At 24.6% G+C, this 13,942-nt stretch overlaps 4 protein-coding genes across 5 annotated transcripts; 1 reads left to right on the forward strand and 3 right to left on the reverse strand.

The window, feature by feature from the left end:
- Nucleotides 1-421: 421 nt before the first annotated feature.
- Nucleotides 422-5,415, reverse strand: LOC114123634 (protein abrupt-like). The gene is made up of 4 exons (XM_027986682.2): nucleotides 3,214-5,415; nucleotides 2,943-3,125; nucleotides 2,420-2,566; nucleotides 422-2,352 (listed from the first exon to the last, which is right to left on the reverse strand). The coding sequence occupies exons 1-4, from the start codon at nucleotides 3,397-3,399 to the stop codon at nucleotides 1,930-1,932; spliced, it is 939 nt and encodes a 312-aa protein (XP_027842483.1). The 5' UTR covers nucleotides 3,400-5,415; the 3' UTR covers nucleotides 422-1,929.
- Nucleotides 5,416-7,606: 2,191 nt separating this feature from the next.
- LOC114123617 (probable small nuclear ribonucleoprotein E) lies at nucleotides 7,607-8,964 on the reverse strand. The gene is made up of 2 exons (XM_027986657.2): nucleotides 8,723-8,964; nucleotides 7,607-7,894 (listed from the first exon to the last, which is right to left on the reverse strand). Exons 1-2 carry the CDS (start codon nucleotides 8,810-8,812, stop codon nucleotides 7,703-7,705), a joined length of 282 nt encoding a protein of 93 aa, XP_027842458.1. The 5' UTR covers nucleotides 8,813-8,964; the 3' UTR covers nucleotides 7,607-7,702.
- Nucleotides 8,965-9,709: 745 nt separating this feature from the next.
- Nucleotides 9,710-11,407, reverse strand: LOC114123611 (thioredoxin domain-containing protein 9). 2 transcript variants are annotated; one of them, XM_050197608.1, is made up of 3 exons: nucleotides 11,325-11,407; nucleotides 10,828-11,014; nucleotides 9,710-10,768 (listed from the first exon to the last, which is right to left on the reverse strand). In XM_050197608.1, exons 2-3 carry the CDS (start codon nucleotides 11,002-11,004, stop codon nucleotides 10,292-10,294), a joined length of 654 nt encoding a protein of 217 aa, XP_050053565.1. In that variant the 5' UTR covers nucleotides 11,005-11,014; nucleotides 11,325-11,407; the 3' UTR covers nucleotides 9,710-10,291. The 2 variants fall into 2 exon arrangements, with proteins under 2 accessions (XP_050053565.1, XP_027842452.2); XM_027986651.2 differs by having other exon boundaries at nucleotides 11,160-11,407.
- A 182-nt stretch (nucleotides 11,408-11,589) lies between these two features.
- Nucleotides 11,590-13,082, forward strand: LOC114123621 (uncharacterized). Its single transcript, XM_027986660.2, has 3 exons — nucleotides 11,590-12,150; nucleotides 12,235-12,442; nucleotides 12,500-13,082. Exons 1-3 carry the CDS (start codon nucleotides 11,805-11,807, stop codon nucleotides 12,741-12,743), a joined length of 798 nt encoding a protein of 265 aa, XP_027842461.1. The 5' UTR covers nucleotides 11,590-11,804; the 3' UTR covers nucleotides 12,744-13,082.
- The last annotated feature ends 860 nt before the right edge of the window (nucleotides 13,083-13,942 follow it).

Consider the following 13,942-nt stretch of genomic DNA (forward strand, 5'->3'; position numbering starts at 1 on the left):
ACTATTAAGGATATACAAATATATGGCACATTATGTACATCTTTTAGTTATTCACATACCTATATATATATGGATAGCATTAACTTGTTATATGGTTCAAGGATTTCTTTCTATAGAAGTGATTAAGGTCCAGTGTTATGATGAGATTATAATGATGATGATGATGATGTTAATGATAATGGTGGTAAATTTAGGAATTATGTTTTATCATATATGACTTATACAATGATGGATTGTTTGAAAATAAAAATGTTAATAAGATTTTCTTTTGTTCTCTAACATACTATAAGGTAAATCCATTGTAATCACACATGATACATTTATCAAATTCATTTATGTGATTGATTATGTCAATGTAAAGTAAACTATAATATTTTAGAACGCACATATACATTTAAAAAGTAATCTATATAATACAAAATAATAATTAATAAATTAATTTTATTTATACAAATGTATTACTTATATAATTTACAACTTATATAAGTTCCTACAAAGAAGTTTAAAAATTGTATTTTTTAAACCATATTATATAATAATCAAGAAAAATATAACATAACATAATTAAAACTATTTGAATGTAAAATGAATTAACAATATTATACAGTATAAGTTTACAATTTATTAAATGACAAGTATTAACGCCAAGATAATTTATTTTGGTGCATAAATCATATTTATTTACTAAATGTGGTGCCATGATCATGTGTACCAGTTGGCCACTTTGTTACTGATTTTATTTTGACAATATATATGTTATGGATTAAGTGCAAAATGTAACCTAAATTAACTATATTTCTGACTTTGTTATTGATATAATTAAAAGTCATGGTAGTTATATTACTATACAATTAAATTAAGTTAAAAAGGCAGGCCAAAAAAATATTGTAATAAAATTAAATTTGATTGTGATATCAAACCAGGTTTAAATATGCTATTGTTTGGGAATCCATTTCTGAAATAGTTAATATTGATTTAAGGGATCATTTTTGAAAAAATAAAAGTGAATATGGTAAATACGTTGGTTTTATAAGATAACTATTGAAATAAGAAAAAAAATAATAATTGATATGTATAATATAATTTTTACTGGATATGTTGACAATTTTGCGTTATCTAAATTTATTTTACTCCATAACATATACATAAGTTAAGAAAATACAATAAAAAAATATATATTAAATATTGACCATGAAGGACTTTTGTTTCATGGTTTCTATATTATTGCAGTTAGTATTTGAATATATTAAAAATATTTAAGTAAGTCATCATAAAACCATAATTATTATAATATAATAAATTATAATTATTGAAGCTATTTGTCTAGTAGCCCTAAAAATGGTTATAAATGTGATACATTGTTAGTTAATATATTAGTAGCATTCCATATCTTTAGGAGACAACAATAAGTAATTAACATTTATTCATTTATTGTTTAAACTATGAGATTAAAAGATTGAAATATTTTAATCTATTTGGATTACAAGTATTAGCACCATATTTAATGATTCTAAAATAATATTAAATACAGGCCAAATAAAATTCTTGGTTTGTATAGAAGATGTATAGCATCTTGTAATACTTAATTTAGAGATCATGAAATCAGGCACATAGCCAAAATTGTATTAAGAAAAATTGGTTTTGATTCTAAATATTGTTATAATACTTTTGAAAAATCAAAAAAATGTATATCATAGAAAATGTTCTGGAGAATTTGGTCCCTATAAACTCATTGAACATGTGCCTGCAAAAAAAGTATATTTTCTAATAAAGAATAAAGTATTTACATTTAATATAATTGCACATAAATAGTCAATATTTAATTTACAATTAGATGATTAAACCCATGGCCTTTGATAATACTCAATAATAATACCATAACAACAATTATTAGAAAAAAGTAACTTAACGTTTGCCATTTGGCTCTACTTAACGTGGATGTATACTTTGATCAAAACAAGTAGAACTTAATTGTTGGGTATTAGACTGTTCTTTGATTTGTAATCTCTGTTGATTTTGATCAGATTGATAATGCAATGGAGTTGAAGTATAAGGTGTACCTGGGTCAGATGTATTTTGTACTTTGGATGGTAACATTTCATGAAAACTTATAAAATGCCGCCGTAAATAAAGCTTATTTTTGAATGTTTTACCACATAAAGGACAAACGACACAACCAGGTTTATGAATTAATTCAATGTGTTGCCTTAAGTTAGATAAACTGCTATATTGACGACCACACTCTGGACATGGTCGTGGATCCAAAGAATGACACCTCTGTTTTTCTGGTTGAGTTGATGGAGTTGTTTCAGTAGATTGTTGCCAATAATTTGTTTCTATTTTCCTTCGTTTCTGTGATACAGAAAAAAAAATAAAAAATAAATTATTTTATACATTTCAATAATTAATCACAACATACAATTATTTCATTGGGATTCACAAGTTGATTGAGTTGATCTAATTGATTAGCAAATAATCCATCATCATGATTATCCATAGAATCAATAACATCGTTTTTTGGAACATCTTGCTCTACATTTTCACATAAGGAAGGCAAAATTGAACTCTGAAATAAAATTTAGAAAATTATAATTTTTTTGATTTTTTAATTCACTAATAGTTTGCACAAAATAATTGTGAATCTACATACAATTCTCTGTTTATTAATCAGATAATTTTTATGTAACATAATAGGTACAGTATAGAAACATTTTTTCAATACTATTATCATTATTTAAATATATCAAGTATATTGATGTTAACCAATACTCAATATTATTACACGTTTATTTGTGAAGTGAATAAGTTAAAACAAAAAATGAATTCTGAGAGAAATCATTAGGCTGAGCTTAAATTTAGTTGAGAGGAAATCTCAAAAAAAGAGAATGTATGAAGTTAACACATTTTGTCCAAACACTCCAAACTTATATTTAAATACTAACTTCATTTTTATTAAATCCATTTTGAAATCCTTTTATGTTGAATGTTTTGGCTAATTTAAAAAACCTATCAACATTATTTTGATTTACAAGTACTTCTCCTAAATACATGAAGTCAACTAAAGTTTTCATAAGTTCATATTCCACATTGTGCATAATAACTGTGACATGTTTTGATGGATTCATCTACAGATATAAATAATAATGATTATTAAAAAAATTCAATTGAAATCAATTACTAAAACAGTAATACGAAACAAAATGTCAATTTTACCATGAGTATTTTTTTAAAATAAGGGCTGCATGCTGATAAAATAACTTTGTGAGCTTTGATGAATTGATCATCACAACATAATGTGACATCGACGAATTGTTCGTCATTCCGTAGAGACACAAATTCATTAGTGAAATGGGATGAAAAATCATCCCAACGCATACTGTATTGTGTGGATGAATTCATTTTATAAACGGTAAATAAATGTATAAAATGAAATATTTATCTAAAGAATAGCACGACAATATTATATCATTTGACGACCAGCGACTCTGAAGTCTGAACACTCTGAACGTTTCCGAAGTACTAACTACTAACACTTTACAGTTTACACAGTTACACTACAAACTATGACAACTTACTATCGAAGTATTATTATGGTAGTGCTATATAAGTAACAGTCTACTATAGCGTTATTGAGGTAAGATACGAAATGTTATTTGAAGATAATTGATAATTCAAACTTATGATAGTTATTATCACTCAAGTATTATCAACTTAGCTGTTGGCTTATAATAATGACCGTGATTTCTACTGCCACAGAGCCACGGACCGAGATCAGCTTAGTCCATGAATATTTTGAAAATTTCTACTTTAAGGGCTTATTTTAAAATGTTAATTGCATATTTTATCTTTTAGTCCATAAATCGATGTTTTTTTTTTTAGATATTTTTTAAATATTATGTACTATTGTGATTGTCTATTATAATATAAAGAAAAATATTATATTTTTATAGTTTTGATTAATATCAATATAAATTATAAATTAATAGGTATACTTATAGAAATAAACGGTTTTTCAAATATGGCATTATGGCTTAGATCATGGCTTAAATATTTAAGCCATGGCTTAGATCAATAATTTGGGAAATAAATACGTAAACTGAAATAAGAAAATATCGGTTACGACCATCGCACCATAATTAAACATTGACATTCCTTATCTCACTATTGTTCAATAAATAATTTTTTATGCATATTTAAGATTTTTTGAGCATATTTGGTTGGTTTTTAATGCATATAAATCCGCGCCCTAAACTAACAATATTGTTGAAAACTAAATAAAAAAAAACCTAACCTGTTCAAACCTCTAAGTAGTATAGGCAGTATAGCCTTTAAAAACTTTTCTTAAATGAGTTATTATTTTTCTCAACTTTGTTACTGAAATTAATTTATAGGTTAATTAACTTGAACTTAGCAATTTATTTTCTTTTCTTAGGATAACCAGCTAACTTAAACTAGTTAAAACGATCGGTAAATTTTGCAGGTTCAGTTTTGCAGACGCAACAATTTAAAGAAGGGGCCATTATACCATTAAACTATATTTTCGAGTTGCTAATGGTACTATTACGCACGATTTAAGATAGTCTTAAATCATGCTATAACGTTAGAATCCCTTTTATTTTTGGAAAAAAATGTATTTTTTCGGTAATTTTCGTGTCAAACAATAGAATTTAATTTAAATTAATTGTATACTTATGTAAATGTTTAAGTTTAAGATTATCTTACCTAATGGCTTATACCCGCAGACTATTCAGTATTCGGTCCAAATAATAGATCATACTGGGCAATTATATAATAATGATGGAATAACATATTATTTTTTCGACGATGAAATTTTGTTTTTTTTAATTCTATTTATATATATTTAATAATAATATAGGTACTAAATGTATTATGGGTAAATAAAAAATATTAGTTTTGTTCTATGTATTCAGGCAACCATAGGCGTATGCGGCCACCGGTTTCAGGGGTAACAAGAGATTCCATTCTTTAGATTCACCGGCCGGTGGTCCATAATGTTACTTTTTTAGATTCTGAACGGAGTGATGAATGTATTGATTTTACAATGATGTATGTTTTTTTTTTGTGTCTGTTTACAGCATAACTAGTCGAAATAATGCTTTAATTTCAAATTTCGGGGGTGGTTTCCGATGGAAAAGTGAATATCCTTGATGCATTATATAGAGGTAAAAAGTAAACATTTTCCAACAGTTTTCAAAAAAATCGAGAAAAACAAAAAAAAATGGTGACGGAAAAACGGGAATTTTTACGTAAAACCTGCAGCTTTCGACCGAATCGATTTTTTTATATGGTTGTAATTCAAAAACTAAACACTGTAAATACTTGAAATTTTCACCAAATGTTTATGTTAGTGTTATCTATATACAGTTAAATTTTTAAAATTTTTTGACTTTTTTCGAGTTATTTATAGACCACTGAAATTTTCGATTTTTATGCGAATTTTTTTTTGAAGTGTCGGTAAAAAAAATTTGGATGACCAAAAAAACTTGAAAATTTAATACAAGGTTCCATATGAGTTGTTCTTATTGTAGTTAAAAAAAAATTAAAAATCGTTAGTCACAATTTTTTTTTATTAGCGTTTATACTGTTTAATGTTTATAGTTCAAATTTTTACGAAATCTGTTGAAAACGCGAAAATTTGCAAGTAATTTTGAAGTTTGAAAAATCATAAAATTTTTTGTGTTAATAACTAAGAATTGAAAATACAACACTAAGTGTTCCATAAGTTTTCCTTCAAGTATCTATAGAGAAAACTCGAAGCATCATTATAAGAAAAATTTTAAGTGCGTTTGAATTTTAAATTTTTACGAAATCGCGTAACGATAACGATTTTAAGTATTTGTTATTATTCAAAAAGTATAAGTAATAGATACTTGAAAATTTTACCAGTTATTTAAATTGGCATTTTCCTATTTAATTTTCAAAATATTTTGAGTTTTTTTGAGCTATTTATAGACAACTGAAATTTTCAATTTTTTTTTGAAGAGTCGATAAAATTTTTTTGGCCCTAATCTAAATTATCATTATTATAATGATGTCGTAATATCGTTTATTTTTAGAGCATGATGGTGGTAACAACTGGTGTCTGGTAAGGAAGTGAGATATGAGAATCAGAATACCGTCGATTAAAAAACTTCAGTATATAAAAAATTATTTAATTGTTCAATGTCACAAAATCATTTAGAAAGCTTAATTATGTTAATGAGAATTGAAAAAAAGTTTAACTAAAATTAACATTAATGATATTATTAATAAGGTTGCTGCTTAAAGTGATCTATAAAAAAAATAATGTAATAATAATTCTGACTGAATACTTTCATAAAAAAATAAAATAGTATGAGAGCAAGAATAGGTAGGTATATACACTTGTTTTATAAAGCCATTCCGAGTGAAGCGAGCAAAATAATTTTGGGACCTTAAATTTAATTTCCGATAACATAAAATAGCCCTATCCTTTTTTAAAGATGTAGCATTTTAAATCACATCAATATATCTATATAAATACTTGTAATTTATATCGGTATAAATTATTGAAGGAGCTAGTGTGTAGTCCCTTAAAATTCAAAGTTATAATTTGGCTGTAATGCTCTGTAAAAGTTAATTTTTAATTAGGTTTCAGGGTTTTTTGTACATAAATATTGAAATATTGAATAGATATTAGGACGTATGTTAACAATTAAGATGTAACAAAATTAAATATGTGAAGTTTCTTATCAAATACATGGTAGGTAGCTAATAATCACATACCTATTTGATAATTGAAAAAAATATTAACTATAATTAAGATTAAAATCAAATAATTAGGAAACTTTCTTATAATAAATTTATTAAAATATATGATTTATTTTTCAGGTTTTTGTTATTATAATCAAATTTTATGCTTTTGATTTAGATATTTTGTTATTTATCAATAATTAATTTGAAAATACTAAATGATAAGAAAAAAATTTATATTTAATAAGGTACATATGGGATGAGTTGTCCAAAATTCGGACATTTTTAAATTTATATCGGAACATTAAGACTCTTCATTAAAATATGGGATATATGGGGTTTTTAGAGTAGAGAAGAGATGAATATGATACATTATTGAAAATGTTGTAAAAAAAACTTCAATATTATACCATTACTATAATATGTGACTAGGATAGTAATTAGAAAAAAATTAATTAAATTCTGAGTTAAGATAACTGTATAAAATATTTTTAGATTCAATGATTGTATTGATATTTGATTTTTCATTTTTGTGATAAGTTTCTGATAGCAAATTGAATATATTGAGTAGTTTGTGGATCAAAAATAAAAAAAATGTATATTTATTCTCAATATTATCAGGAAAAAAAATAAGGACAAATGAATATGGTTATTCAGTACTCGTAATCAACAAAATTATTTATGTTTTTTCTCGAAAACAAATACCTATACAATATACATATTTTAAATTGAAATTGACATGTCTGCAACTTTAATATTACCATATAATATAATATGTATCTGTATATACACACGCATCATGTAAAGTGATGTAAAATTAGTTGAAAGAATAGTTTTTCTGATTTTTTAAATACTAAAAAAATATTACAACAAGTTATAAATTGTTTAAGTTGTAATTATTAAGATATTTATTATAAATTTATATTACAAAGGATATATTAAAGTAATTTTTTTATTCAGTTTTCTTGTTTTATCCTATAGATGGAGTCATATTTTGTATTAATGTAATATTTTCTCCTTTCAATAATATGCGGCCAACAGGTTTACGTGAATCAACTTTAGTGTTAACTTCACAAGCTTCATCCAAGACTAGATTCATGTATTCATCAAAACCAACGATATGTCCTTCAATCCTTAAATGAATTTTCTCCTGAAGCCATACCTATAAAATTGGAATACACAATTAAATTTGTTAATATCATAGAATAAATAAAAATTTTTGCGAAGAGCAGAAACAAAAATACTTATTGATTTATTGATGTTATTAAAACCTAGTAGGTACAAAAATATATAAATTACTAAACCTAGAATATAAACTACAAGAAAGTTAGTTTTAATGTAACTATACATTTTAAGTACTAACCAGGATACTTATAATTAATTTTTTTTTTTTTACATGAGTAAATTAATTTTATCACAAAGAAAAACAATTATTAGTGTTTTAATCGTTATAGAATCAAGAAAGTGGTATAACTATATATTTGAAAGTAGTTATATTTATTATTAAATAATAATAAATTAAATGTTGACAATTGTACTTGGGTTTTATTGCTTTATAAGTTATAGCATTGGACTTAGACAGTATTGTTCAAACTTACATACATACATCATACATGCTCGATAGATTTTAAAATTACATTTTGGTCAGCCAGCTGTATCTGTATGTAGTATATAATTATAATTTACCTTAACAATGTCATTATTGACAAATGACAATAATAAAATTTAATAGATTCTATACTTGGAAGTATTTAATAGGTAATTGTGTCAATTGGAATTAAGTGTACTTAAAAAAAAAATTACATATATTTTAAATTAGGTATTGTCTACACTTTACCAGAACATTTACTAGGTCCCCAGAAACCAACTATAACCTTGTTTCACTGTGCCAGGACTTATAACTTTTCAAAAGATAAATCTATTTGTCATTTACGCACATTAATAAACCACTTAAATTCTAACATGTTAATTCACATTTGAATAAACTTACTTGTACTTTAGCACGATTTTGCAAGTGTCGGAAGATAAGGTTAATGGGCTGTACCATAACCTTCTGTACTTTCTGAGGAACTTTATACATTTTACTTTTTTAAATAATTCGTTTTTTAAAAAAAAAGTAATTTGTATTTTATAAATACTCAACAACTCAACGGTAGCTGTTTTATTTGATATTGTTTTAATTATACCGTATTAGCGTCAATAAATGCAAAATGGTACGGCATAGAATAATGATAACTTATTTTTGGGGTTAGCATTTAAATTGTTGTTACCAGTAGATTCATTTTTATACCATGACCAAATAAACTAAAATTCTCGTTTATTCCAGGTGATTAGCTCGGACTATTATCTGCGGGCAAGAAGTGACACAAATTATTTGGTTTTAAACTAGATAACACAAATACAAAATTATGTGTTATCAAATACTTCATAACTACAATATAATAGTATTTCGTATTTGGCATTTTTTGGTAATATTTGTGTTCTGAAAGTTTGAACCACGGGCTAAGATATCTTAGACCGTGCTTTTAACATTGTTATATAATGCATAGGTAAGGTCGTATTGCCCATATCTAGGGGGGAGATATATTCAATGAAACCAATATGAAAATGTAAAACCCTTAGGTACCCTTACTAGTATATGATCTAAGATAAATCGTTAAATTACCAGTATTTCGGACTTCGGTTAAGGTAAAAAAATCATATTAACCTATCAACTAGTTAATTTTTTAATCTTAGATATAAATATTTAACATTTTATGAATTTTTAACTACAAAATTACTAGCAAATTTTTACGATTTTGTACATTTTGATTCTTTTTTTTTTAACTATATACAACAAAAAACCTTGCATTTATGTTCAAGTTCTTTTGATCATTCAACATTGTTTTATATAGAATTCATTATTAGGAAGACAGGAACAGAAACCATATAAATAGAAGTGAAAGTAGGGTTCAGTTGACTATTAAAACGAATGATATAAAAAATATAATACATTAAATTTGTTTTAATAATAAAAAAATAATCTTGTTTTGAAATAATTTAGAAAATCAAATACTTAAGTATCTAAGTGTTATAAGATTAAATTATTACTTAAAAAGTAAATTAAATGCTGTATTATAAACTAACTAACTCATGTGGCAGTGAGTGTTATAATATTCAATTTTAAAACAATCACATAAATTAGTATTATTTTTTTTTTTTTTAACAGATCATATAGAGTTTTTCAAAGAAAGATAAGTAAAAATAAATATACATTATAATGTAGAATAATTAAAAAGTTAATATAAACTTAATTACTATTTTTTTTTTGTATATACTGGAAATAAGCAATTTATAAATTAATCAGAATATTTTGAAATAATTAAAAAAAAAGAATAATATTAAAACATAGAAAAAATAAAATAAAAATTATACTTGCATATTATTCAATGAATAAAGAACCTAGTAGGAATGTATAAAATACTCTACAGTAGTGGGATTAATATTTATTAGTGTTAGGAAACATTAATTTATAATTTGATTAGATGATTAGTATACAAGTTTAACATATCAGAATAGGCTAATCTGAATCTAGACCATCTGAATCATTTCCTACATTACTTCTTATTGTTTTATTTTTCTCTAATAATGTTGTTCGGTTGTTCTTGACTACATCTGGTGGATTAAGTAAGTCTCCCTTGTAATCAATCACTTGTGAACGTGCTAAACGCCATTCCAACATCTCAGTAGAGAAATCATCACAATTTCCCAGTTCAGTAAATCCAACAATAAAGTCTTTAGATATACTATCAACTATTGACACAATAGTCGGTATGACTCGAATTTTCATGCGTTCTGTTAGAAAAGGAAAACGTGTAACATTCAGTTTAACAAAACGTGTTTCTAAATGTTGTGCACATAATATTTTCAAATGATGATCAACTATTTTGCAACGAGTTGATCCATCTTTATAAAAATGTAACACCATGTTTGGACTCAGTTTTGATTTTTCAAAGAAACTTTTCTCATCACTTAGTTCTTCATATTCTCCATGTCCCTGAGAAACACATTTTATAATTAAATATAATATATAATGTATAATTTTATAATTTATACTTTAGCCATCCACTCTTCCTTCTGTTTGATCATTTTTTTCATTTGTTGCAAACGATGTTCTCTTATATTTTCAATACTATCTAAATCTAACTCATCAAGTTTCTGTATTTCTTGATCGAGCTTTTGCTCGATTGTTTCTGCAACTTTCAATAGTTGTTTTTCTAAGACGTTCTCCATTTTAAAAGATCTTAAAAAACAGAAAATCATATTATTATTAAAACATCTATCATAGTGTTGTTAATGTTCCAATAACAAGACTTTATTCATTATGTAGTTGAAAACGGTATAAAGTCAATAATTAAATGAACAAAAATAACCAATCGTTTACTTACAATATTTTTACAAATGTTAAACTTTTAAATTAAATAATTAGCAATCTAGTATTTACAGGAAATAACGATTATTTGTAATTGGACATACACGACCACTATCTTAAAATTGCAATTTAGGAGTTATGACCCACTCGTCATAAAATTGCTCTATAGTCTATAACTTACTGTGAAGAGTATGAAATGAATTGAATATTGATAAAGAATAAAAATGTGTGCTATAGTCACCTATGGTCACACTCATGGTCTACCTACACAACAAGAAAATAGTATATTAAAAAGATCTTGGAATGAACAACGATTAACATACTTCATGGCAAAAAGCAAAATTTTGAATACATTTACTACATTTACCATAGCTGATAATAAAGAATTCTTTATTATCTATGACATTTACCGTTAATAATTGTCATATTTAATATTATCAGATTGTCTTTGAATTTTGCAAAGAATATTATGTCAAATGAAAAATTTTAAATTTTAAATTTAATTTTATATTAATTCCATTAGAAGTAAAAAAAATCGAATTTTGTAAATACTAAATTGTGAGTTTATTCAAATCAAATAAATTTTTAAGTATTACAATTTATTAGTTTATTTTTGTGACCTTATTTTTTTTGTAGTTATTTTAAACTAATTCTTGATAATATGGCTTTTAAAATAAAAAAATTTGAAAAAATGATCCGTGGAAATCCTGTTCCTGAACAAAAATCTTACGAGAAACAAGAAACTATTAATGAGATAACATTTAACGAATTAGAAGCTCTTAAGCAACGCATATTTGTCAATTCATTAAGTCATATTAAGGATGATGATTTAAGAAAAAAGTGCTCAGATATATCTACTCATTATAGACTTTTCAAAGATGACGAGTCACATTATAAAATAAAGGAATTTTCAGATGATGAAAAAGATAAATTTAATAAATGCATCGAAGAATGTATACAAAAAGAGTGTGCTTTGATTATTAATGAAAAAGAATCTATCCCGGCAGGTATGCAATTTAATGAATCCAATTGTATAAAAATAAGCATATATATCTCTTAATATTTAAATTATTGTTTGATTGTTTTTGTAGATTTGTTAAAATTAATTGAATCTGAACCAGTTATGCCAGATATTATTAAAAATAAATTAAATAATATGTTGACTCTTTTAAATAAGTATACAAACAATCAAAAAGAGATACACAATTCTATATTTACGTTATTAGATAGTAGCTATATCAATATTTTAGAAGCCCAACAATTATCAAAAAAAGTAGATGCTCTTAAAGCTAATTCAAGGTAAGAAATAATTTTTGATTTGTTATTTTTCAATTTAATTAATTATTTTGTTATTAGTAAGTTACAGAGTGATATGATCAGTAAATTGTCTTGTTCAGAAGAACTATTTAATTCATTGGAAAAATACTACAATGTTAAAGAAAAAAAATATGAAGCAGATTTAGCCAAGTTTGAAGAATTACAGAAACTACAAGATAAATATAAGCTTGTAGATGGTCCACAGTTTAAAGATTTAGTTAAACGATTTAAACAAACACAGGAAATCATTAAAATTAAAACAGAAATGTTAAATAGTTACTAAAAAAATTATTTTATTTTATTCTGTGAAAAAAATTGATCATAAATGTGATTTATACCTAATTTACTATGGATTAGTTTTTAGAGGAATGTTGGACTATTTATAAATGTAAAAAAAAATAATATATAAAAGTATAGATCACTTTATCAATAATTAGAGTGAGGATAATAATTTATCTTTTAAACTTTTATCTAAATTAATTTATTATAAATAGATACCAATACAATCATTACATTTTTATTCTTTATGTATCTTAGGTGTGTCAGTGTGTGCCACTAGAAATGTTAATTATTTGATACTGTGAAAAAAAAATAAAGGATAAATGCATGATAAATGAAAATATGTTAGTAAGTGTTAATTATTGAATATTATTTACTTAATACTTTTAAAAAGTATGAACTTCAAGCGAGTTTACAAATTAAGATATTTCTATAAGGCTTGCAATATTATTGGATTTTGAGGCTAAATAATAAAATATCTGCAATTTTGTCACGTTTAACCACTAATACAGACTACAGTAGATTTATTTTACTAATATATTCATAATATTATACACGTGTACAATATTATTTAGATAATAAATTATCTAGTTTAAAATTTCACAAGAGTTAGAAGAATATACAATAAACATTAATATTATTGATTTGTTAAGATGCTTAAATTAATTACAATAGTTGTCCTTCTATAAATTATTTTTCGGTAGTTGCAATAACCAAAAGGCAGGTACGCTGTTCAATGACTATTAAAGTCCAACCTTCACTTATTAATATTTATACTAAATACTATTACTAGATTTGAGAATATATTTGCTATATAAATATAAAATATTATTGGTGCCAAAATTGAACAAAATACTCAGTTATTCTGGAATTCAAACATTTCATTTTACATTTGGAATAATAATTACCAAATGCAATAAGTACTTTTATTTAAGACTGTGTGAAATATTTAAATGATTAATAATTTTACACATTTAGTGTCATTATAATTCTTTGAATACTTCTTACTAATATTATATATTAAAAAGTAATAACATATTAATATGGACATGATATATAAGAACATAACCATAATATACAATTCAAATTTTTTCCTCGCACAATTATTTTCTTTTTAATCTATTTATACCATGATGGAGACTATGGAATATACTAGCAACTACTAAGGTGTCTGGTGTAATATATATTATATATATTGTTCTA

Source organism: Aphis gossypii, chromosome 1, assembly GCF_020184175.1.
Source record: "Aphis gossypii isolate Hap1 chromosome 1, ASM2018417v2, whole genome shotgun sequence".
In the NCBI taxonomy this organism is placed as follows: Eukaryota; Metazoa; Arthropoda; class Insecta; order Hemiptera; family Aphididae; genus Aphis; species Aphis gossypii.

Bases quoted from the DNA above. Each gene is read 5' to 3' on its own strand.
- LOC114123634 (XM_027986682.2), bottom strand. From the start codon at position 3,399: ATGAATTCATCCACACAATACAGTATGCGTTGGGATGATTTTTCATCC. The intron at 3,126-3,213 runs GTAAAATTGACA...TTATATCTGTAG, and splicing joins ATTTTAAAAAAATACTCATG to ATGAATCCATCAAAACATGT. The intron at 2,567-2,942 runs GTTAGTATTTAA...ATTTTATTTCAG, and splicing joins ATGGATTTAATAAAAATGAA to AGTTCAATTTTGCCTTCCTT.
- LOC114123617 (XM_027986657.2), bottom strand. From the start codon at position 8,812: ATGTATAAAGTTCCTCAGAAAGTACAGAAGGTTATGGTACAGCCCATT. The intron at 7,895-8,722 runs GTAAGTTTATTC...CCAATTTTATAG, and splicing joins AAAATCGTGCTAAAGTACAA to GTATGGCTTCAGGAGAAAAT.
- LOC114123611 (XM_050197608.1), bottom strand. From the start codon at position 11,004: ATGGAGAACGTCTTAGAAAAACAACTATTGAAAGTTGCAGAAACAATC. The intron at 10,769-10,827 runs GTATAAATTATA...TGTGTTTCTCAG, and splicing joins AGGAAGAGTGGATGGCTAAA to GGACATGGAGAATATGAAGA.
- LOC114123621 (XM_027986660.2), top strand. From the start codon at position 11,805: ATGGCTTTTAAAATAAAAAAATTTGAAAAAATGATCCGTGGAAATCCT. The intron at 12,151-12,234 runs GTATGCAATTTA...TTGTTTTTGTAG, and splicing joins AAAAGAATCTATCCCGGCAG to ATTTGTTAAAATTAATTGAA. The intron at 12,443-12,499 runs GTAAGAAATAAT...TTTTGTTATTAG, and splicing joins GCTCTTAAAGCTAATTCAAG to TAAGTTACAGAGTGATATGA.